Source organism: Ostrea edulis, chromosome 1, assembly GCF_947568905.1.
Source record: "Ostrea edulis chromosome 1, xbOstEdul1.1, whole genome shotgun sequence".
Lineage (NCBI taxonomy): Eukaryota > Metazoa > Mollusca > Bivalvia > Ostreida > Ostreidae > Ostrea > Ostrea edulis.
The window spans coordinates 33,800,312-33,827,877 of record NC_079164.1 but is presented as its reverse complement, the minus strand read 5'-3'; the positions used below and the strand labels follow the sequence as shown (position 1 = coordinate 33,827,877).

Sequence of the window (27,566 nt, the reverse complement as noted above, 5' to 3'; positions counted from 1 at the left end):
AATGGTAACTTATTTGGTTGTTACAACGTTATTTAGTTAGGATTAGTACATGCCACTGTCTTATATTCGAGAGTCATTCCCTGCAATCCACTGTTTTCTTTCTCAAAAACATCTGTCTTTCATTTACAATGGTTGTTTTGATGACATAGTAATGTCCCAAACTGATAACGTCATAAATGCTTATCTAAGTTAGAGCGTTTAACTCCTAAATGTTACTTAATAACGTTGTACCAATGAAATATAACATTTTTCATAATAATATGCAAAACAAAACAATAAAGATCTATAAAATCAATTATAGTTAATTTCTATTGTTCATAGTTCGTTCACAAATAATTTTTGAACTAGTTTTAAACTTCGGGTTCAGAATTCATAATATTCCACCATACGTAGTTAGTCTGAATGAACATCACAAATCTACACCTTGTGATTTAAAGTTCATAAAACGTAACTATATATATATATATATAAAGCACAGAAAATTTCACTTTATTTGGATACCCACTTCCGCCTCTACCCGTGGTTGAACTCACGACCTTCGGAACCAAATCTCCTAGCAGCATGTAACCAGCGCGCTAGACCGCTCGACCACCTAGGCAAGACATGCTGCTAGGAGATTTGGTTCCGCAGATCGTGAGTTCAACCCCGGGTAGGGGCGGAAGTGGGTATCCAAATAAAGTGAAATTTTCTGTGCTTTATATTAAATATTTCTTCACTTAGGTCAGTTATGTTCATTGCTATTTCTGTGCTTTATATAATATATAATATAATATGAGAAAGTAAACCCGACCAATATGTAAATATCTATATTCAGAGGAATATAAGACTTATGAGTAACCATGAAATATCAAGGTGATTCCACACGAGGGTTGCAAAAAAGCTGTGAAACCCGAAGCTTTGCCGAGGGTTTGACCGCTTTTTTTTTTTGCAACCCTGAGGGTGGAATCACCTTGATATTTCATGGCAACTCATAAGAGAGTATTTTTCAATCTCTACCCAGAGTTGTCGTTCCTTGCTGTAAGTGAGTGTAAGGAACGATAACTCTGGGTAGAGATTGAGTATTTTTCTCTCACATTTCTTGAAGTTTTCCGTTTTTCCTTGTGCCTAGCGACACCATTTTGAGAATTTTCCAATTAATAATTTTTTCGCTGTACATTAAAAATAACACCAGAATCGAATTCTACGACCTTCATTTTGGCAACTACGTTGCTGACAAAAAATCGGCCTACGAATGTATAAGTGAATTGTATTAGAGTTATTCCTCTTTGAATAAGTACACAATAAATCAATAATCAGGGTGCTGCGTGACGTCACTCGGCAGTCCATCAGCGCGAAACATTTTGACAGACCTAATCAGAATCTGCACGCTTTCTTCTTAAAGGAGCATTGATATTGATATTAATTGAGCAGTTATTTAATGATGAGTGTGTGAGGAGAGATTCCAAGTGGTTTTTGTTGGTGGATATGGGTCTGTATAGACTTTCGTTTTCCACACGTGTCTCGTGGACATTGGGGGCACTTGTTTCACCTGAGACACATATATAGGGACAGTAGACATTGGCAGAGTGAATGTGGAGATAGGCCTTGAACGAATAGACCGTGTGGGCTGGGTTTCTGTGAACTGGCATAATGCACCGGATGACAGATGTACTCGACAGCATTTTCGATATGAGGAATTTGTGACTGTTGTTGAGTGTGTGGTAGTTGTTCAAGGAATGTGTATTTTTGTGTCCGATCACATACACCTGGAGATTATCAAGGACATTACAATCTGTCATTTTTTGTACAAGAGCTTTGCGAACGCTAGTGTTCGTCAGTCGAGATATTGTGTATTGAGTATTACGACATGGGGTATGAAAGATAAACGTCACGTGATATGAAAGATAGAAATATATTTCATAATCTGTATCTTACATACGTAGATATGAGAGAAAAATCGGTCTATCATATGACATTGACACAAAAACAAGATATGCGACACCAATTTTTCAGTGTGCAAAATTATTGTATACATTCTGTCTATAGTTGTTGCAATCTCATGCGGCTTAAAACATGAGAAGAATCCATCGTTAAGAAGAAAATTAAACATCTGCATCAATCGGTTCTTCTTTACGGTCTTTCATGTAGGAGTATATATTCACGATGTTTATGACGATCATAATCACAACAAGAACAGCCCCAACCATAGGAATAAGATATTTCAGCAAAGTATTACCACACTCTTCTTTTTCCACTGGCGTTGAGGTTGAGATCCCTAAAACATTAAAATATAAGAAAAGAAAATTTATCGAATATACAAGATACAATCGTTATGAAGAAGACATAGATATGCAAGTTCATCGAATTAATCGTGGTATCCAACTTTAAGAGAAACAAGCATTTTGAGAGTATTGCATGGCACAATACATAGTTCCCTACCGGTCGCAAAATTACTTGACCGCAACAATATTCAAAGTTCATTATGTACATGTAGGTTATGGTAAAAGGGAGAATTGGGGAACCAGGATAGGAAGACTAGACCAGGAAAAAACGACAAATTTATAATTAGTTTTAAGTGTTCAATCAAGTCAATGAACTATGACATGTAGGCGATCATGAATAATTTAGCTTCATTGTTGTATTACTATGATAGCAGTTACATGTATAATGAGTGTAGTACTAGCTCTTATCTACAATAAGAAACTTGGATGTAAACTAATGATTCATGCTATTTCTTCTAAGTCCAAGGACCATAACTTAGTGAAAAATCAACGGACCGAGACGAAATTCAAACTTGGTATGGCAAAGCAATGTACCAACTATCAAATGAATATCTGCGACCCCCCAAAAATCCGGAAAACCTATAATTCATGCTATTTTTCTAAGTCCAAGGGCCATAACTTATTGAACAAGATGTGTTTGTGAAACACAAATGCCCCGGATAATGGCCATTTCCGAAGATGGCCAAGGTCACAAGGACAAATATCCTGGTACCAGTAGAAAGATCTTGTCACCAGAAATGCTCATGTACATTATGAAAGCTCTAATATTTACCATTTAGAAGTTATGACCAATGTAAAAAAAAATATTTAAAAGTAGGTCAAATGTCAAGGTCAAAAGGTTTAGTACCAATGGAAAGGTCTTGTCACAAGGAATAATCATATGAAATATCAAAGCTCTATCACTGTTCAAAAGTTATTAACAAGGTTAAAGTTTTTAAAACAAAACAAAAAGTAGGTCAAACTCAAAGATCAAGGGTAAAAAATGTTGGTACCCACGGAAAGGTCTTGTCACAAGGAATACTCATATGAAATATCAAAGCTCTATCACTGTTCAAAAGTTATTAACAAGGTTAAAGTTTTCAAAACAAAACAAAAAGTAGGTCAAACTCAAAGATCAAGGGTCAAAAATGTTGGTACCCACGGAAAGGTCTTGTCACAAGGAATACTCATATGAAATATCAAAGCTCTATCACTTACTGTTCAAAAGTTATTAGCAAGGTTAAAGTTTTAGACAGAATGACAGGACCAAAAAAAACCTGGTAATTCATGGCATTTTTATAAGCCCAAGGGCCATAACTTAGTGAAAAGTCAACGAACTTAGACGAAATGCAACTTGTTATGGTAAAGCAATATACCAAATATGAAATGAATATCTGCAAGCACAAAAAAAGTCCGAAAAACTGATAATTCATTCTATTTTTCTAAGTTCAAGGGCCATAACGTAGTGAAAAATCAACGGACCTTGACGAAATTCAAACTTGATCCGTAACTTGTTATGGCAAAGCAATGTATCAAATAAAAAAAAATATCTGCAAGAACAGAGAAAAAGGGTCGAAAACTGATCTGACGGACAAACCTAAAGTCCCCTTCAACTTCATCGGTTGGGGACTAAACAGCGAGTTGTGCCGATTTTCATGACTCAGAAGTTGCTATTTCTTATTGTGGAAGAGTTTGATATGTTTATAAACAAAGGAATTAAACTCGCACAATTACGACATGAAAGGTGAAAATAAAGAACAGTGATCAGACGCATAATTCTATAGAGAATACAAAATCAAGAGCAAACACGGACTCCATGACATACCAGAGGTGGAATAAGGTGCCTAGGAGGAGTACGCATCCCCTATCGACCGGTCACAACCGCCGCGAGCTTTATATCTTGATCAGGTAAACGGAGCAATCCGTAGTCAAAATCAGTATGTACAGAACGGCCTAACAATTGGTATGAAACACGTCAGAAAATATTAGACCTAATGGCAGGTTGTATTAGCAAACTAGATCGTTGTAACGACAAGATCGGTAAAGCTGGCTACTAGTAACCAGCTACTAGTAACTGGCTACTTGAAAAGAGAAAAGTTGGCTACTAGTAGCCAGCTACTTTTTAAGTAGCCAGTTACTAGTAGCTGGTTACTAGTAGCCAACTTTACCGATCTGTAACGACAATAGAATCTGCGAAATATTGAATTTGAACGAGACTGTTAAAACCCCCGTAACATCAACATGTTTGCCGGTTGCCTGCCTTACTTTCTAACTGTAATCTTGATATCTAACTATGGTTCTAAAGTAGCCTATTTAAAAACGTTTTATGAGCAATAGGACGGTTACTAATGCAGGATTTTCTGTACGATATGTCACTTTTAATTCATATATCAAATTATAACAAAAAAGTAAGAAAATAGGATTACAAACCCTTGATAAAAATACAGAGTTTCAACAACAGTATGAATTGCATGACTACGACAGAAAGGCAGTAAAGTTCATTTCTTTAAAATCTAGAAAGTGTAACGTTGATAAATTTGCATTTCAATGATATTTAGGAAGGTGAAGAATTCTATATTATTATACCAAAGTTATCTAGTTGCATCCGAAATATAATAGGACGAGTCATATTTGTATGTGAATACACGTGAAAAACCCAACTTACTTTGAAACTTGACACCACAATGCACAGAAGAATTAGTGTTGAAGCATTATGATGGAATGTCATTTGATTATGTTATCCAATTTAAAATTATATTGAGGGTGCCCTGTTTATTCATAATCTATCTTGATTCAATAAGTAGCAGTTTCTTTCATTGATATAAAAAATCAAAATGAGGACTCTTTTATATAATACCCGAAAACCATTAAAAATAGCATTTGGAATTTGGCACGAAGAAACGGAAAATTCACTGCTGAATAAAAACAACGTCACCAGAAATTAAATTTTCGTTTTCCTTGCCATTTCGGGTAAAATGGAATTTCATTCTCTGGCTTTGTATCGTCTATATATAAAATGCATGTGATCGAGTTGTTGTTTTGATTTGAAATACGGGATGATCTGATTTGTTATGTTCCCTACATCTTACAGATAAAAAACATAGCTTTGGTCAAATTTCTTTGCGTGATATCATTTGAAAATTCGTATTTTCTGATATAATTCATTGCATTTGATAAATCAAATAATATGACAAGGGGTGCTTACTCCTCCTAGGCACCTGATCCCACCTCTTGGTTATTCATGGGTATGTGTTTGCCAATCTCTCTGTTTTGCATTCTATATGGGACTTATGTGATCATCTTACTTTTTCATTGATTATGACTATGGCTTGATCCGTTTACGAGACCAAGATAGAGGCCAGGCAGGGATCATGGCGGGTGGGACCGGTCAACAAGGGGGTCTTATTACTTGCTACTAGTCATCAGATCCCGTGTCAGGTGTTTCCTCGAATTGTCCTACCGTGAAGTTTTTAGCCCCGTGACTTTAGGTATTCAATGTATAACAAAAGGATAATGAACAATTTTGAATTATTTAAATAAACAAGAGGCCCATGGGCCACATCGCTCACCTGAGTCACCTTGGCCCATATCTAAAGACTTTCCATATATATTTGCATGTAAAACCTTGGTCCCTATTATGGTCCAAACTACCCTTTGCAAACTTGAATCTACACTATGTCAGAAAGCTTTCATGTAAATGTCAACTTCTTTGGCCCAATGGTTCTTGAGAAGAAGATTTTTAAAGCTTTTTCCTATATTTGTATGTAAAACTTTGACCCCCCCCCCACTTGTGGCCCCATCCTACCCCCCGGGGGCCATGATTTGAACAAACTTGAATCTGCACTATGTCAGAAAGTTTTCTTGTAAATATCAGCTTTTCTGACTCAGTGGTTATTGAGAAGAAGATTTTAACTATATATTTGTATGTAAAACTTTGATCCCCCTTGTGGCCCCATCCTACCCCAGGGGGCCATGATTTGAACAAACTTGAATCTGCACTATGTCAGAAAGTTTTCATGTAAAAATCAGCTTTTCTGGCTCAGTGGTTCTTGAGAAGAAGATTTTTCCTATATATTTGTATGTAAAACTTTGATCCCCTATTGTGGCCCCATCCAACCCCCGGGGCCCATGATTTGAACAAACTTGAATCTGCATTATGTCAGGAAGCTTTCATGTAAATCTCAGCTTTTCTGGCTCAGTGGTTCTTGAGAAGAAGATTTTTCCTATATATTTGTATGTAAAACTTTGATCCCCTATTGTGGCCCCATCCAACCCCCGGGGCCCATGATTTGAACAAACTTGAATCTGCATTATGTCAGGAAGCTTTCATGTAAATCTCAGCTTTTCTGGCTTAGTGGTTCTTGAGAAGAAGATTTTTTAGTTTTTCCCTATATATTTGTATGTAAAACTTTGATCCCCTATTGTGGCCCCATCCTACCCCAGGGGGCCATGATTTGAACAAACTTGAATCTGCACTATGTCAGAAAGTTTTCATGTAAAAATCAGCTTTTCTGGCTCAGTGGTTCTTGAGAAGAAGATTTTTAAAGATTTTTCCTATATATTTGTATGTAAAACTTTGATCCCCTATTGTGGCCCCATCCAACCCCCGGGGCCCATGATTTGAACAAACTTGAATCTGCATTATGTCAGGAAGCTTTCATGTAAATTTCAGCTTTTCTGGCTTAGTGGTTCTTGAGAAGAAGATTTTTAAAGTTTTTCCCTATATATTTGTATGTAAAACTTTGATCCCCCCATTGTGGCCCCATCCTACCACCGGGGGCCATGATTTGAACAAACTTGAATCTGCAATATGTCAGGAAGCTGTCAGGTAAATTTCAGCTCTTCTGGCCCAGTGGTTCTTGAGAAGAAGATTTTTAAAAGATGCCAACAAATTTTCACTAACTCTTGATTATCCCCCCTTGGAAAAGAGTGTGGCCCTTCATTTGAACAAACTTGAATCCCTTACACCTAAGGATGCCTTTTGGCGAGTTTGGTTGAAATTGGCCTGGTGGTTCATGAGAAGAAGATGAAAATGTGAAAAGTTTACAGACAGACGGACAGACGGACGCCGGACAAAATGTGATCAGAAAAGCTCACTTGAGCCTTCGACTCAGGTGAGCTAAAAAATGAATGTTCTCTGTTAAATATCTTAATAATGATGAAAGAATTATCTGTCCTTCGTAAAATAAGAAATATCTAACTTTCTGAAATTTGTGCGGTAACTGATTAATTCTATTTTATATTATATTTTCAAAAAGAGAAAGTATTTGTAACTTTCTTCAAGAGATTTCGATGAATACATACATACATAAATACATACATATATATATATATATATATATATATATATATATATATATATATATATATATATATATCCAAATTCTGTTTTTAAAAAATCAGTGTCCGGTATAAAATATTAAAAGAAATAGAATAAACAGTACACAAAGTTAAAAATTTAACGCAAGCGCTTCCGTTTTATAATCCTCAGGCGTTAAATTTTTAACTTTGGGTACTGTTTATTCTATTTCTTTTAATATATATATATATATATATATATATATATATATATATATACTCTTCCTATAAAGCTCAATGTAATATTTTAGGTGTAATAAATCGAGCAATATGTCTTTTTGACCGGTCATACATACCCACCGTGTCAAAATCAGTAAGTAAAAGGCAGTACAACAGTTGATATGAACCACGTCAAGCAGCAATCGACAGTATGAAGGTTGTATTATTAAATAAGATCATTTTAACGACCACAGCTTTCATAAACATAGCAGCTTTTATTTGTTTATATATTGATGGGTTTTTTCTTAACATCGGATAAATTTTCATTCATGCAGAGACGTCACAAATTTTAGGTAAAGTGCCTCGATATTTAATTTATGCGCTGTTCTCAGGGCTGAAGCAGTAACAGCTCTTTATTGTGCCAACGCTTACTCTTTGTCTCAGATTTAAAACGGCGCCGGGATCGACCCCCAGGCTAGGAGGTTATAAAAGTTGGCTCGGGCTCCAGCTCCAACTCTAGCTCGAAAAAAGATCTGGAGTATGGCTCCAAATAATTAAAGATAATTTCCCTCCTTAATAAGGAGGGAGACTCATGATGTATGAAACAAGTGCCTGTGAAACAAGTGCCTGTGGTATTATTATATATTAACATACACTATTTATTCTATTTTGTATTCTACAGATGGAAAGAACTCAGCACAGGTGTGAATATAAAGGATGCGACAAAGGTTACCATCAATTAAAAGGGGAAACTGACTTTGCATATGAAAATTCAACATAGCTTTATTGACATCGGTCACTTACTTGTTTTGCTTTTGTTGTTTTTGTTTGGTAGTTAACATTAAAGAGAGATTACTTGAGTGTGGTCTCTGGTTATGCTTACTTCCGTTCAGATTTATCAGAATTTTACAATCTGAGAGTTGTCCCTTCTTAAGCTCTCTTCTAAAACATTTCAAAGCAAACGTTACAGTAGGTAAGACACTTCACTTTGTATAAACGGATGTTTTGAGTGATGCTTGTATCAACATAATGTTTTACGGGCTGTTATTTTTTTGCATAGAAAAAACCGGTATCAAATTGTAGATACCTCTCTTAATAGCAGTTTAGAGAGAAAACGTTTGCTTTGTTTTATAGCGATGTTTTAAAAAATTTCACAAAGAAGTAGGTTTTGTAGAGCATCTACTCTCACAATCATCTTAACGAATCTGATTTAGGGAAACAGCAATTCTAGAGAAACTCTACCCCGTTTGGTTAATTTTCATTCAGTGGTTCTCATGTGGAATTTAGTTTGCGGACAAAAGATGCCAAATGGTGACAAAACTAATTTGATATCATTGGTCAGATGAGGAATATTCCGAATGTCCATTTTTGTTAGTTTAGTAATTATTCTACCACGCTCAAAATTAACTAGTATTTTTATTACACATTAGTTTCTGACATGTAATCAAAGTTTAGTCAAAGTCTCTGCGGCTGCAACAGCTTAGAGTCGTTTATTCTGTAGCCATCATGTTGCCTGATGGGTTGTTCTCTGTCATGTCGATTTGGTGCATTCGGTAAATACATTTTTTGGAGGCGATCTCTGTCTAAATGGTCCCTGTGAAGTAGAGAAAACGTTATCATAATCACAAGACCATATCATGATAACTTCCATGCTTATAAATTCATCCTAAAGAGTAAATTGACACAAGATCGACACCTACATGTATATAGTGTATCACCACCCCCCACCCCACCCCCACCCCCGGGAATCTGACTATGGCCCCTTAACCATTTTACTAGGATATCAATAGATTTCTATATCCTAATATGAACTAATTATAGACTTTAACATTTGGTGTTCTGAAATTGAAGTAAAGTACTAGACCAGAAAATACAAAGTAACAACATATTCTGTGCAACATCATGTAGCGATTGGTGGACCGTTCTTGGCACACTGATTTTTGCTGCGGATAACTCCGTTTGCCTGATCGGGATGTGGGGTTCATGGCGGGTGTAGCCGATTGACGGGGGATGCTTACTCCTCCTAGGCACCTAATCCCACCTCTGGTGTGTCCAGGGGTCCGTGTTTGCCCAACTCTCTATTTTGCATTGCTTATAGGAGTTATGAGATTGGTCACTGTTCGTTATCTTTACCTTTCATCAAGAAATCATAAGCGTTACCTAAGTATTTGACAATTAAACGTCATGCATAAGTATTCGACATTTACATAATCCGTTAATTTTCTACATAGTCATAAATAAGTTGCTTATACACACCTTCGAATAATACACTCTCTCTTCTTCAATTCTCTGCACCTACTATACATACAGTTGACCTACTATCTGGGTCTAGTCTTGATTGCCTCGTCTTTGGTTTCAGATAAGCAGCATCTTTATTTAGTTTTTGTGAATATGTTCCTGAATAAATATACATATACGAGTACAATGCATGTACATTGAAGAAAAATATCTACAGCTTATACATTTTTTGCATGGAGAAGAATAGAGGTGAATTCGCAAATCGAAAACAGTATCAATCTTTTTCTCCCTAACACGACTAATATTTTTCAAATACCTTCGTTACAAACAAAAAAAAAAATTAATTTCAATAAATTCTAAGTTATTGCAGATCCAGAATCGTACATACTAATCTAAATTACGTCACGTAATACAAACTCATTCAGGTGCGTAATACTACTGTATCTATCAGCGGGGTGTGTATTAACCAAAATTTCCTCTAAATCTTAACCATTCCATCAAATCATAACTTATCCCCATAAGTATTACCTGACCCGTTTGGATAGAATTTTGGCAAAATACAAACACCAACATCAAAAAAGTAGAATATTTTAATTTTAACTTGCACAAATCGTCCCTAGAGTGGTCAACTTATTTCGACTGGTTAGCTGATTGAGCCGATATTGAACCTGACAATCGAGAGTTGTGAGAATTTTTCAACCTCCTTCTGTTCTCGGAAAATCATCTCGTGTCGTCTTGCCGCTTTAGATATGGGTAATTGTGGTTATTTCGTGTACTTTAATCATTTCTACAGCTGACTACATTCCCCGATTTTCGTCAACAGTGGTTAAATTATCATAAACAAGAAAAACTCAGATCTACCTACCTGTCGAAGCGGCGTGTTGTTCTCGTTTAACTCATAACCGGAAACACTTCAAACGAATTTTCTTGCATAACCGATCCATTATGATTTGTTTTGAACATATTTTATTGTACATACATGATATACAAAAGGATCAGAAACAAGTTCAAATAACTTACGAGTTCTTCTCCTTAAAAACATAAGAAAAAATACACTTGTTTAACTCAGAAGATAAAGCATTATTACCACAAAGTAGAAGTAAATGTTTGTGCACTGGCACATATTCCAAATGACAATTTTGAAAAAATAATTTATGAGGATCAATATCCTTATTCAATGTAAAAAATACAGCTTTTGTTTTAGAGGGGTTAAATTTTAACAACCATTGTTTAGACCATTCATCTAGAACACGAAGATCATGATTCAACGTAAATTCAATTTCATGTAAGTTCTTAGATGCATATTGAATGGAGTTATCATCAGCAAATAATTTACAAAAAGACAGCATATTTTCAGCAACATCATTAACATAAATTAAAAACAATAGTGGTCCAAGAACAGAATCTTGGGGTACCCCTGCATTTACACTTGCACTTGAAGACAAATGGTCTTTATACATAATTTTTTGGCTGCGACAAGAAAGATAATCAGAAAACCATTCAAGAATATTACCTTTGATCCCATAAGTTTGTAATTTAAATAGAAGACCTTTGTGCCAAACTCTATCAAAAGAAGACCATGCAACAAGATTTACTATCGTCTATGCTTTTTGCAATGCTGTGATAAGTTTCTAATAGTTGAAAAACTGTAGAATGACCTGGTAAAAAACCAGCTTGGTATTTGTAGAATAAGTTGTTTTTATGAAAAAAATTATATACATGTTTAATAATTATTATTTCCATAACTTTGCTAACACAGCTTAAAAGGGACACGGGTCTATAATTACTAGGCAACGAAGGATCATCCTTTTTTAAAAGAGGTAGAACATGTGACTCTTTCCAGAAGTTAGGAAAAGATTTTTCGCGCAGAGATTTATTGAAAAGCATACATAGTGGTTTAGAAATGACATGTGTTGTTGACTTTAGCATCCGGTGACTTATACAATCGGTCCCAATAGCCTTGTTGACAGGAAGATTGGATATTATATCTATGACCTCTTGTTCTTCTATAAAAATATCAGTAAGGCTGTCATTGCCTAAGTTATTTGAATTGGGCAAAATGTGGTTTGTGTCGTCAATATTTGATATTGAGGAAAAATATTTATTTAATACTTCTGCCTTTTCTCTATCTGAAAAAGCTACCATATTGATACCGTCATCGGAAATATATTGGATGGGCGGAATTTCATTGCCGGCTTTAACCTGGAACACGCTTTTAATAAGTTTCCAGTATAATTTATTATTATTTTTTGAATAGTCATTCAAATGTGTTTCAATGTTATCATAGTAATTTAAAATAGCGTGCTTTTTCATGTTATTAATTTTATTTCGAACTTTCCTGTATTCTTCCCAATGTTCTTCGTTTTTTAACTTTAAAGCTTTATTACGTAATCGGTCTCTAGTCCGTATTGTTTTTCTTAATAAAGAATCGAACCACGGTTTATCATTCGGTCGAATTGTAACTGTCTTTTCAGGAATACATTCCTTCACAAAAGATAAAAAAAAAATCCTATGATTTAGGACATGGGTAACCGTGTAGTAACGCTGAGATTTCTAAGTTGGATTTTACAGATTTTATAGGGCTTGAAATATGTCCTATGCAGTCATTTTTACTATTTTCTGTCATTTTTAATGTGAAATTGATGAAATAATTCAAAGTTTAAGGGGTTTTTTGGAAAAAAAGTAAGTTCTCCCAAAAAATTTTCTGAGAGTAGAAGAAATTATTGCTTTCTTTTATCGTTTAAATGTTTCTAAACAAGATACCATGATTTACCTTAAATTCTTTAAGTTTAGGGGGAGGGTACTGTCCCTGAAACGTTCTACTTACCCACTTGAACGGTGAACGCAAAGCGGAATATTTCGGATTTTACCCTTGATTGTACTTATTTTATAACAAAGTAGGGAATATATATATATATATATATATATATATATATATATATATATATATACAGATATATATCTCGCTCGAGAATATTTCACTCATATGGAGACGTCACCAAAATCGGTGAAGGGCTTCAAATTTAGGCCTATGCTTACGGCCATTGAGCAGTGAGGGTTCTATAGCGTGACACACCTACTGTGACATGGGTCATCCGTTTTTAAGGTCATCTCCGAGGATCCGTGACATTCACATCTTATGCCGAGCGTTTGGCGATGGAACTACCTGTTTTAACGACTTAAAAGTCTGTCACGGCCGGGATTCGAACCCCTGCCTTCCGCATGCGGTGCGAATGCTCTAACCTCTCGGCCAAATGATACAAAAGTTTCAAATGTTGGGGAAAGGAGTAAAAACATTTATTGACAATGTCTTTGAAATACTTGTCAAATCAGTTTGACATTTTGGCAGTATCGTGCATTCATTGAGATGTAGCATCAAGTTACTTTTTTAAGATGGGGGGGGGGGGGGGGGGGGGAGAGATGACTTGTGTAAAATTCTTGTGAAGTGAGACAACTTACATTGGCGTTTGTAATAAATGCTCTTTTTCAATTCAAAGTATGTTGCTATTATCTATTGGCAAAAAACGGAGCAGAGTAAACTCTGGTAGAAGGATTTGGAAGAAAAACACAGTCTATGGTATAAAACATAGACGATGGTATAATAATAAATCGTGCTTTTACCCAAACTTGTAAATGCAAAAATGATAATGGGGGGGGGGGGGGGGGATTGTTGGGGGATGTGAGGTATTTATTGACTGTCAGAAACAATCTAATTTTTGTACATGTACCAGCACTAGTCCCGTGCAATTGTCTTATTATATCAGCAATTTAATTTATAAAACACAAATGTCAGGATTATCAACTGTGAAAATTCAAGGAAAATTGCAGATAACTCACCAAAATAGAATAAATCATTTTCATTATTACAAAACATAATTATTGTTTGGTTTAAAAGTGTGGGGGGGGGGTGTTAGTTCTGAATGAGAAAAGAATGTAAGAGCCTGCAGTTATGAATTCAACCCTTATACATGCACATGTTGCACAGGACGAGTGCTGGTACATGTACAAAAATTAGGCAGTTTCTGACAGTCAATAAATACCTCACATCCCCCCCCCCCCCCCCCCCCATTATCATTTTGTCTCACTTCACAAGAATTTTACACAAGTAATCTTTTTCCTTATATATATATACATATATATCAAGTGGGGAAGTAGAACGTTTCAGGGACAGTAAGCCCCCCCCCCCCCCCCTAAACTTATAGTATTTAAGGTAAATCATGGTATCTTGTTTAGAAAATGTAAACGATAAAGGAAAGCGATATTTTCTTCTACTCTCAGAGAATTAATGACAACATTTTTATTTATTTAATAACTTTTTTGGGGAGAACTTACTTTTTTTCCAAAAACCCTTAAAATTTGCATTATTTCATCAATTTCACATTAAAAATGACAGAAAATAGTAAAAATTACTATTTAGGACATATTTCAAGCCTTATAAAATCTGTAAAATCCAACCTAGAAATCTCAGCGTTACTAGTAATTGAAGGATGGGTGGAATTGGAAGGTCCCGCTGAGTTGGAGATGATATGTCTGGCAGCTGACGCAAGAGATCCATAATGGTGTGTGAGTGGAATATATATCTTGCAAAAACATCATCTGCAGATAATTCTTCTAAAGGGTTGCATGATCTGTCTCTGATAATGCGTGGAGCACGTTCCCTATATGTCATTTGTCGGCATGCAGCAATTTTCATAAAAGCAAACGACACTTTGAGTACATACTTTAAATCTCGAGTAAGCTATTAAGCATGGCATACTTCATTTGGCGAGTGTGTTCCATACTCAAAACTTTTATAACCCACATTTCGATTATGTGCTCTGGCTCAAAATTTCGAGACTAACTTTTGAGCCTGATTTGGAGCCAGAGCTTGACCCAGTTTTATAACTTTTAAAATTATTTGGAGCCATACTCCAAATATTTTTTTCGAGCTAGAGTTGGAGCTGGAGCCCGAGCCAACTTTTATAATCTCCTAGCCAGACGATACCCCGTCTATATTCGATGTCCATAACTAGGCTTACGTCCTTGTGTATTTTGGAAAAAAAGAAGTCCCATCAGATTCATATTAGTGGACTAGTAAGACTTTCCACATTTTATACATCATCACAACATTGAAAGCAGTGTCTGATGTCCTAATCCAATGATCTCTTTATACATGAAAAATGGGTAATAAGAGCTGGTGTGATGTGTATTTTCCTCAAAATGGAATCTGTCGAAGCTTGCCAAATGGATATCAAACATCAACGATACGAGTTCGGTGCAAAAGCATATACAATATGAATTGACACAATATTCTTATGACAATAAGCAGAATTGTCTGCACAATATGGCTATTGTGGCACAGATTTAATAAGACCATCGCACCAATAATATCAAATATTCAAGTATTTTAATTGAATAATTGACAAAATGCACACACCGGTATCATTTTCTTGAAATAGCTAACTAACTAGGTCTAGCATAGCATTTGCACAGCAATGACATCGTTGTATACTATCTTTATGAAAGAACCATTTAATAAGAAATGGTTATCTTCTAGCATCCGAGTAATATTCACATTATCAAATAGATGCGCGGTCCTTCTGCGTCTCTTTGATACTGTAAATTTTACGAGGATGCTAGAAGATGTCCAACTTATCACATATTTCAAAAGCTTTTCATTTTACCTTTAATGAACCATACCTTCAATACAATGGTAAATTGTCATATACCATCGTAGGACGATGCATGTGTAAATAAAATTTAATACACTTTACCCGTAAAACAGCAAAATTAACTTAACGAAAACTGATTATCCCCGTCAGTATGAATCACATATTGGTGGCTTCATACATTATTTTTCAGGAATTTAATTCTTTACATCCATTTGTACAAATGTTGTAAGAAAACATGTATAACACAAATATTAAAGTAGGAAAAGCATTAGCAAACTCTTTATAAAATGAGAGAGAGAGAGAGAGAGAGAGAGAGAGAGAGAGAGAGCTATTCAACATTAATGACTGAAATAAAGGTCACGGGTATGTCTGTTACATAACACTCCTTGTCTGCTTCAACGCCCCAGACATCGACGGCGCACGCTTTACCCGTGAATCAGCAAAAGTAACTTCACGAAAACTGATTATCTCTGTCATGTTTCTATTGTGTAATTCTGATGTTAGTACCGCCCATGCGATAACAAAGTGGGAGGAGCTCGTATTATCACACATGCGATAACAAGACCCTGTTGATGATAACCAGATATAATTCCTGAACAACGAAAGAAAATCTGTAAATAAGTGATAATTCCAGGGTACTGATTTTCTGTAAATTTATTATCCGCAATCTGTGTGACGTCATTTGTGCTATATTTTTGGTTCCGTATTTTTTGCATAGAAAGGACTATAACTGACTTTAACTTAGATGCATATAAAACATTCATTCATAAGATACTTACTGCTGAGATAGTAAAACCCTATGCTAGTCACCAAATGCTAAGAAATTCTACATTCGAAGGTCAAATGTCCCAGACTAACTTGAGATTTTTCGCATTCGAATTACTTCACCTGAAATAGTTCCAATTGCACTGAAGAGCGTGGTTTCTGTTGTAGTTACTAAACTCGCTGTGGTACCTTTAGGTAGAATGAAAAGATAAAGATAATGATCAGTAATCAATCTCATAACTTCTGTAAGGAACACAAAATAGAGAGTTGGGCAAACACGGACGCCTGGACACATCTGAGGTGGGAGCAGATGCCTAGGAAGCGTAAAGATCCCCTGACCAGCAATCACATTTTGGTGTGTCCAGGGGTCCGTGTTTGCCCAACTGTCTATTTTGTATTGTTTATAGGAGTTGTGAGATTGATCACTGTTAGTTATCTTCAATTTCGCTATCTTCATCTTTCATCAGGAAGCTATCATGTAAAATTCTACTTTTTTAGCCCAGTGGCTCTTGAGAAGAAGATTTTTAAAGATTTTCCATATAGATTTGTATGTAAAACTTTGATCACCAATTGTAGCCCCATAATATCCCCGGGGGCCATGATTTGAATAAACTTGAATTTGCACTATGTCGGAAAGCTTTCATGTAAATTTCAGCTCTTCTGGTCCAGTGGTTCTTGAGAAGATTTTTAAAGGACCCACCATATTTTTGCATATTTGTGATTATCTTCCATTTGAAAAAAATTTGAAAGTCCTTCACCCGATGACGCTTTGTGACAAGTTTGGTTGAAATTGGTCCAATGGTTCTGGAGAAGTCGAAAATGTGAAAAGTTTACAGACAGACGGACAGACAGACAAACAGGGATGGGCAACACGCGATCAGAAAAGCTCATCTGAGCTTTCAGCTCAGTTGATCTAAAAAGCGTTATCTTAAAGCAATAACATTTTCACATCCACATATGATTATCATCATTTAAAGGGAAATATAAAAACGAAATGATACCGGTATGGATTTTGAAATTGAATTATCAAGCACCGAGAATGACATCTATAGGTAGCTGTACCTTATCGTCACAAGTCATGACCGTTTACAGCACTTTAAATTCCCTGGCTGTACGATTAAAAAAATCTTCGACCTCATGAATATTTATGTTCATTAGTCAACCAACAGGTGAACTTCCATAATTTTTTTGGTGGAAAGAAAATCATTCGGAGGTCATTTGCGTGCTCGTAGCGGAATAATCCGAGGATTGTCGATTGAGAACAAACTAGACACTTTTTAGCTGTTGTAACTAATGGACGCTTCATTGTTGACTTCACCGGTGTAATTTTACCATAAATTATTCGTAACCACACAGCTCCCTTTAGATAATTATCCGATCAACTCTAGTCTTTCAGATTTCAACACGTCCACTTTACCCCGAATTTCCTCATCAAGTTTGAGAATAAGATTAAGTTTATTAACGCAAAATTTACAAGTGCAAGCATTGCTGTTAATGCGAATTTCGTTTGATAAATACTTATAAATTTTACTTGCTTCTGTAAACAGGGATCTGAAGCCTTTTTAGCTCATCTGAGCTGAAAGCTCAAATGAGTTTTTCTGATCGATTGTTTTCCGTCGTTTGACCGTCTCTCTGTCCGTCAGTCAGTACACTTTTTTACATTTTCGACTTCTTCTACAGAACCACTGTGGAGATTCAAGTTTGTTGAAGTCATCACCCCCGGAGATAGGGTGGGGCCACAATAGGGGATCAAAGTTTTTCATACAAATATATAGGGAAAATCTTTAAAAATCTTCTCAAGAAACACTGGGCCATAAGAGCTGAAATTTATTTGAAAGCTCCCTGACATAGTGTAGATTTAAGTTTGTTCATATCATGGCCCTGGGTTAGGATGAGGCCACAATAGGGTATCAAAGTTTTACATACATATATATCGAGAAAATCTTGAAAAATCTTAAGATCCACTCGGATAGGAAATTACAATTCACATGAAAGTTCCCTGACATAGTGCAGATTTAGTTTTGTTCATATCATGGCCCTGGGGGTAGGATGAGGCCACAAAGTTTTATATACAAATACAATGTATACAGAGAAAATCTTTAAAAATCTTCTCAAGAACCACTGGGCTAGGAAATTACAAGTTTACATGAATGCTTCCTGACATAGTGCAAATTCAAGTTTGCTAAAATCATGCCCCCAGGGGTAGAGTTGGGGCCACAATAAGGGATAAAAGTTAACATACAAATATATATATATATATATATATATATATATATATATATATATATATAATCTTTTAAAATCTTCTCAAGAACCATTCGGCCAATAGAAGTTTACATTTACATGAAAGCTTCCTGACATAGTGCTGATTCAAGTTTGTAAAAGCCATTGCCCCTTGGGGTAGGTTGGGACCACAATAGGATCAAAGTTTTACATGCGAACATTTAGAGAAACTCTTTATACTTTGGCCAAGGTGACTCACGTGAGCGATGTGGGCCATTGGTCTCTTGTTTGTAAACAAATACTGCAAATACTGGCTGTACCTTAACTATTTAAAAGTAACATTTGTTTGCTTCTTCATTACCTAACACATGACATCCGTTGACGTGATGACAATCCTCTTGAGAACAATTACAAGTACTTTCACAGTAGGCTCCATAATCAGGAAAATCACAAGGCTCCGTACAGTTATATCTTTTATCTGTTTTATACCCCGCTAGGCACTCTGTTCAACATAAAATTATAGCATATGGATGTCAACATATGAACATGAGTGTATTGTTATAGATACATTAATGTCCAGGAAATAAATAATATAGAAATTACTAGACTTTGAATCATTTAAAGAGACACTGAATTTTAAACAAGGAGTAAGTGCCTTAACTATTAACTAAGATTTATTTGCTTCTGTATTACCTAACACAGGGCATCCGTTGACGTGATGACAATCCTCTTGAGAACAATTACAAGTATTTTGACAGTAGGCACCATAATCAGGAAAATCACAAGGCTCCGTACAGTTATTTTTTTTATCTGGTTTATACCCCGCTAGGCACTCTGTTCAAAATAAAGTTATGGGATATGGTTGTCAACATATATGAACATATTTCTCAATGTTAAGTTAACAATATTTTCATCACTTCGTTTTGATATCGTATGTTCTTCTAGTTCTAGAAGCACACATTTCCTTACATTTTTGTAGCGGACGAAGTGTTTACGTTGTGTAAGCAAATATGCGGTTTCAATTGAACTGCGATGAAAGCTTTCATGGCGCAGCAAAAGCCTGAATACTTTCTATAGAATCTATTGGAAAATCTAGTAATCTTGTTCTCGAATAATTAGAGGTCTATCCACCTCATCTTGATTCGGTAACCTTTTCGTTCATCAATTAAATGCAACAGAAGTTGAAAAAAAAAAGAATTACCATACATGTATGTATGATTAACAATGAATGTTTGCATTGAAGTTAGTATATAGAACAAACTTAGTACATAGATTGTATATAAAGTATTTATGTGAAAATTTGCTGATACTGTATAAAATCTAGGAATAACAGAAAAGGATGTACAAAAATGGTGAAATTCACACCCAGGGTTTTGACTCTATAGGATGGGTCCGAATTAGTCATATCTTTTAATGTTTTAATGTTAATAAACCTATTATATTATGTAAAGCCTTCCATCAGAGCTCTGCTAATTTTATTTATGTTAAAAGAGCCAAAACAGAATATTTAAGAAGATCTTTTATCATTTCAGCAGCAATTTTATAGAACACATTACTAGAGTTTATAAGAAAATGCACAGCTACCACATCTTTTAAATCAGCCTATCTTAAACATTATTTTGATCCTCAATGATACTCATGTTTTTATGGTCTCTTTTCATTTAGTTCTTATCTGTAGGTATGTAAACTGTGATATTTCCATGTTTTGTGATATATATATATATATATATATATATATATATATATATATATATATGTGTGTGTGTGTGTGTGTGTGTGTGTGTGTGTGTGTGTGTGTGTGTGTTCTCGATATGTATATATGTTATTGACAGGACCACAATGTAAACTAGTTTATATAACTAATTGTGCAATCCTGTATAAATAAAGGATATTATTATTACAGTGTATGCACTTTTGAGGGCATTGAAGTTTTAAGAACACATCTTGTTTTACACTGTTGCTGAACATTAGAATTTAGCTAGATATTCAAAACAGGGATTTTCTTTCTAGATTCCATAGGACTTGGGAGTAGTGATACCTTTTCACTAGTATTCAGATGACAGATAAGGCCTGTGGGCCTCTTGTTTACTTGAAATCCTTGAAGGAAATAATGTGCTGAAATATGTTTGCAATTTTTAACGTTTCCGCTATTTGTGGAAGATCACGTGGCCGTGGCTAAAGATCTGCTGACATTTTAATTAGACTTAACTGCAAGAAACTAACAAAGAAATACGCTACATTTCTTTCAAATTCTCCATCTTACTCTACTCAAACATACCAAAATGTGTTTGACAGAAATACATGTACCTTTAGGAGCAATAACTGTTGTAAGGGGACCTCGAATCCAATCGGTTCAAATTTGCTTGTAGCTTTTTCCTTACGCAAGTACATCATTGAAGGCTTCGTGTCTCCACGGCTAAGTGGCAATATGGATAATATGGATATGCAAGTATAACTGTTACTCCAAAAAGGGCTTAAGTTCGGAGATCCTTTGAATCCCGTGGGGATCCGGGTTAGAATAGATCCTCAGTATCCCTTGCTTGTCGTAGGAGGTGACTAAATGGCGACATTGTCCTTCGACAATGAGACCGCAAAAACCGAGGTCCCGTGTCACAGCAGGTGTGCCACGTTAAAGATCCCTCCCTGCTCAAAGGCCATAAGCGCCGAGCATAGGCCGAAATTTTGCAGCCTTTCACCGGCAGTGGTGGCGTCTCCATATGAGTGAAATATTCTCGAGAGGGACGTTAAACAATATTCAATCAATCAATACTTATGCCTATCATACCTTATGGGTATCTTAGCACACTAAATAGAATGTACATGTAGTTCGTAAAAATGCTGGACCTTGACTTAATTAATTCAAAAGGTTAAGATGAACAATTCCATTCTAGTTGATCTCGTTTCTTAATGAATAAAAGTTTTGCGTGCTTTATGGTAAAATATTGTACTTTCAGGGATATTATCCATCATTATGTACATGCATCTTCGGATTTTCCATTCTCACAATGTAAAGGTTTTGTGTTTGTATGGAGGGTATGCAGTTACAAAACTTTGATATTGTGAGAATGCGGATATTCTCTGTTAAACTTATTATGCGTCATGTTTTCGTGCATGTTCTATGTCTCTAGCGTTTACGGTTTATGGGGAGTATTGGTAACATGTGTTCATTGCTATAGACCCAATAACTTCTTAAGGGTACGATGTTCTAAAATTATTTTCTTCTACATTCATATGACCAATAAAAAAATTCGATAATACTATGTTAAGCTTTGTGGCCCTTATTGGGACTCAATTTTGATCCTTGGACCACTATTTCAACGCTTTCGAATTTCTAATGAATGTAATAAACATAACACACACGATCTATGTTTTCTTGCTGTGTGATTATAACGAAGATTTTAAGATAGGAGTGGGTAGCCAATGGTGTGTCAAGTAACATCAATGATGATTTGACCTGTGTTATCCTCCTCTTTATGTGACAATGTCTGTTACTTTAAAGTGAGGATAGGGGCTATTTATAATGCGTACACATAAAACTGACGGTCCACAGAGGACACTAGAGGGTCTGTCAGGTCAGTGCATCGAATTCATTTCGTCCAATTGTTTCTAAAGGTAAAATTAGAGCGAAAACATTGAGACAGTGTCAGAAAATGACAGTTTGTGTTTCTCACATTTACGAGGGGTTTTTTTCAGTGTACGTGTGTAAATATACAACCAACCGGAATATTTTTCATTAGTACACAAAATGGGGAAAATTAATATCTTCGTAAAATAAGAATAGAAATTAAATCCAGTGGTCAACTGTCTGTGGTTGGAAGTCCAAGATATTGAGATAAGTAATAATTGAGAAGGAATATGCCGTAGATATTTAATTTTGTCACACATTCAGAAAGTGTAAGTCAAACTCAGCATCTGGATCCTAATCGGACTTCTTCATTTTTAACAGAAGGTTACCTAAATCATTACTTTAGAGAGAGTTACAAATACAGACATTGATAGGAAATTAACCTTAAACCCCAACTGTCCCATATTCAGCTATTCCGTTCAAACTTATTAGTTACACAGATAAAATCTGCTGGACACTACCGTGTGTTTGTCAATAATTAAGGGAACACAGTCAATGATTGTTGTTAGTACACAACTTACCTACACACTGGTCACCATCAATATAGAAGTAAGGACAGCAGTCCGGTGATCCGTCAGATCTTCAAAACACGTGCAGAAACGTGATAAAACAATTGAGTTTCAAACAGATAAATTTAATTGATATATTCATAGAAATTACAGTCAGATCTTGAGACACGTGCAGAAACATAAACAACTGATTTCAAACATATATTTTTGATTCATAAAAATTACCTCATACTTATAACGTACTAACGCACATAGAAATATATATATATATATATATATATATATATATATATATGAGCTCTCTCTCTCTCTCTCTCTCTCTCTCTCTCTCTCTCTCTCTCTCTCTATATATATATATATATATATATATATATATACACGTTCACGTTTGTTCAAATGAAGGGCCATTCCCCCTTCAAAGGGGAGATAGTCACAAAAATGTGTGGGATAATTTAAAAATGTTCTTCTCAAGAACCGCTGGGCCGGAAGAGCTAATATTTACATGAAAGCTTTCTGACAAAGTGCAGATTCAAGTTTGTTCAAATCATGGCATCCGGGGTAGGATGGGGCCATAATAGGGGCTCAAAGTTTTACATACAAATATATAGGAAAAATCTTTAAAAATCTTCTTCTCAAAAACCACTGGGCCAGGAAAGTGGAAATTTACACGAGAGCTTTCTGACATAATGCAGATTCATGTTTGTTAAAATCATGGCCCCAGGGGTAAGGTAAGGCGACAATAGGGAATCAAAGTTTTACATACAAATATATAAGGAAAATCTTGAAAAATCTTCTTAAGAACCACTGAGCCAGAAAAGTTGAGATTTACATCAAAGCTTCCTGACATAGTGCAGATTCAAGTTGTTAAACGCATGGTCCCTGGGGTTAGGATGGGGCCACAATAGGGAATCAAAATTTTACATGATTAATAAATAGAAAAAATCTTTTAAAAAATTCTCCTTAAGAACCATTGGGCTAAAGAAGTTTACATTTGCACAAAAGCTTCCTGACATAGTGCTGATTAAAGTTTGTAAAAATCATGATCTCTGGTGGTAAGATAGGGCCACAGTAGGGGATCAAAATTTTACATACAAATATATAGGGAAAATCTTCTGATGAAAAATCACTGGGCCAGAAAAGTTTACATTTACATGAATGCCTCATGACATAGTGCATATTCAATTTTGTAAAATTCATGACCCCCGGGAGTAGGTTGGATCCACAATAGGGATCAAAGTTTTACATGCGAATATATAGAAAAAATTTTAATATGAGCCAAGGTGACTCGGTGAGCGATGTGGCCCATGGGTCTCTTGTGTTGAAGAAGCAATTGTCTATGGTGTCAAAAAGTCTAGTTTTTAATTTATCGTGAATAATGCTTGTGTAAAGTGTTGTAAAGTCATAGGTTTTGATGTTCTTGATTTGGGAAAACTTTGTAATTTCAAGTTTACTAAAAGTTCTTGAAATATTTTTAGAATCCACATTTGATGTACACCACTTCTGGCATATGTAGCCGCACAGTAAGTTTGAAGTTTCTCCTTCACAGTTGTTAATATGTCATGAGGAGCAAAGATAGGGGCTTGGTAGAGCACTTACTGGATTAGCTATGAATCTTTGTTTGTAAGGGTTTTTATGTAATTTAGGAATCCAGAATAGGTACGGTAACTCATATTCATTCGACCCATTGACTGGGATATTAAATGTGACTAATTTAAATGTTGTAAATTCCTTGTGTTAATGTGGTTGATATATTGTCCCAATCAGAACACTGATTCTTAAAAATGTGTATGAAAGGTGAAGATAACGGACAGTGAACAAACTCATAACTCATATAAAGAATACAAAATAAAGAGTCGGGCAAAATAATTTACCTGGAATTTGTATGAAAATTTAGCCCCCATGTTATTAATCTTCATCTGAATTTTGAGGTAAGCCATGGGTGTAGTTTTGAAAACTGAAAATACTCTTTGTAGGCCATTCTAACTTCTATGAAATTTCGCAAAAAGGTCATTATTTATTTCCAATCTACTAGCGTTAAACTACTTGATACGTGAATTATTAGAAGAAAATCATCTATGAGTGTAATGCTATGATTCTTCTATGTTGTTTCATTAAATCAAAAATAGATTTTTAGTGCTAAAAGGTTAGCTCTAAAACAAGCACTATTACCACTGTTTTCTGTTAATTTGCATAATTCTACTTCAATTTACAAATTAAAAATATACTTCCGAAAGAACTGACAATACATGTACTATAAAAATCCAGTTTGAACCTCTTGAAAGTATTTATTTGAATTTTGAAAATAAATGAAATCATATTTTCATTCCTACACAGTGTCAATGTTTTTAGGCATAACACTACCTAAAAATGATATGTTATACCGAACATAATCATCAAATTTGTGACGGCAAAATGCAAATTATAAATTACTTTAATGGACTGTATTTCTTAGGCTTGACGATTTCAAATTCGTATTTAATGAATTTCGTATGAATTGAATCTAATTTTTGTGTTACTTTTATGACCAGAAATGTTACTTGTTTCATTTAGTATTTTCATATTTTGATAAATTGAAATGCATTTACCCCAAGCCTTTAACTAGTATCCGATGGTGTAATAAAATATAATATTACATTGCTTTTGCCATACACTTTCCCATCTGTGGCATATAAGGAAACACCATTTCTATACTATTTAAATCCATTATGTGTGTTCTATGGACCAAAATTAAACTATAGCGAACATTAGGTGGATTGCAGCATTTATCACTCCATACAAATGAATTTTTGCCCCGATACCTTCCTACATACACATTTGAAAATGATTTAATCCAGATATGAATTCACCCGGAATTCTTTCTTTCTAGTCCGAGGTAACAAAGGAATTTAAATTTGCTCAGGCTTAAAATTGCCCATTTAGTTAATAGTCGTGAGTGAAAATAAATCGAGAGCGAATTTTACCTTGTATACAGTATATAACATATGTCTTCTGATCGGTTATGTGAAAACAAAACTGTTTATGACTCCATGATCAAAATTATACACCTAGAGAAATCCCATAAGTAGATATCATTTTGATAAATGGATACATATAAATCATACTAGTATTAGATATTTAAAAAATATGATAATACAAGAATCTCCATATTTCAATAAATCATATTTATACGATTCCTTCCCAGTCTATAAGTTTTGATTACGTAATGTTCCACTTTAAATGTACATGTAGCTGGTTACCGGAGGATCAATGAAAGGTGAAAATATGGACGTTAACTGAAATATACAATTTTTGAAATCATCTTTGGCCTATTAACAAATGCGAAATAGACAAAATTAAACGAACACTACCATATGTGTCTCCAAGTCTTCTTAAAGAAAGTTTAGCGCGTTTTCTAGCATTCACAGTCGAGATATTTTATACATTCATGCAGTCATAAATTTGATACGGAAATCAAATAATATGTATCAATCAATATGATACATACATGTACATAAAATCAATAAACGAAATGAATGAAAAGGTAAACATATACACCACCAAGACAGAGAAACAAAGAAAAATATTAACAACAAACAAACAAAAACTCGAATAACAATAATGAAGAATTCACAAAATCATCGTCAGTGTTCTATTCTTTTATGAAATTCATGGCAGATAATGCAAGGTCTAAATTGAACAAGTGAAGAAAAAACAGTGAGCAATCTCGGTAATTCTACCTGTCCACGGCCTTAGCTCAAAAATGTGTAACGGCCAACAACAGATATTGTGCTCCCTGTGTTGAGACCTAGAGGAAGATATCATAACTTATTTGGAATGGTTTGGAAGGGTTTGGCTTTGTTCCATGTAATGTCATAGATTCTTAAATTCATAAGTATAGGAGGTTCAAGAAAACATTTTGTGGATTTCCATACATACCCTTCATAATTGGGCAGGAATAGCTTCTTGATACAGTATAGGCATACACACAATTTACCGATTGGCGTCAAAAGAAAGAGAAAACTCAATAAAAGGTGACAAAAGTAGAAAATAGGGTAGACAAATACACTCAGAAGAACATTTTTCAAATATCCGACCCTCAAATGGATATACAATATTGAATGCTAAATGATGAGAGTGGCAAACACGAACATCAGAGGTGGGATCACAGGTGATTAGGAGGAGTAAGCATCCCTTATTGACCGGCCATGACCACCGTGAGCCTTATATCCTGATGAGGTAAACGGTGTAATCCGTAGTCAAAATCAGTATGTAAAGAACAGACAAACAATTGGTATGAAACAAGTCAGACACCATTCGATCCAGTGATATCTTATATTTGCAAATTATAATGACCATAGAATTTGTAAAATGCTGACTTTAAACGAGACTGTTGACACCCCTGTAACATTTACTTATTGGTCACTAGATTTCTAAAGAACTGACACATGTAATACGCAGACCACAAACTCGCGTATCGAATCTGTTAAAACATAAACACCATATGCAGGTGATAACGAAATATTGCTACACAAATATTGGAAGTTCTAAAATATCAGTTTCAAAACACCGGTACATGGAATTATATCTTACCGTGGTGGCCCACATATTCTTTGGTTGGTTTTACAGATACTTTGGAAAAAGAGTGCAAGCATTCCAAACACAAACTTTACATCTAACCCAGCCATCACTTTATACTTCACAAGCAGGAAGATATACGCTTAGATATAGCACGGAAATAGTTTCCGTTGCAATGATATTGAAATTCAGAAATTTATTGTAAATGAATACAGTACATCTTGGAAATATATGAACAACACAT

General features: G+C 35.0%; 1 protein-coding gene across 1 annotated transcript; it reads right to left on the bottom strand.

The window, feature by feature from the left end:
* Window positions 1-1,875: 1,875 nt before the first annotated feature.
* Window positions 1,876-27,525, bottom strand: LOC125659251 (multiple epidermal growth factor-like domains protein 11). Its single transcript, XM_048890858.2, has 6 exons — window positions 27,338-27,525; window positions 22,781-22,839; window positions 19,328-19,468; window positions 18,996-19,136; window positions 16,535-16,600; window positions 1,876-2,254 (listed from the first exon to the last, which is right to left on the bottom strand). Exons 1-6 carry the CDS (start codon window positions 27,430-27,432, stop codon window positions 2,082-2,084), a joined length of 675 nt encoding a protein of 224 aa, XP_048746815.2. The 5' UTR covers window positions 27,433-27,525; the 3' UTR covers window positions 1,876-2,081.
* Window positions 27,526-27,566: the final 41 nt, after the last annotated feature.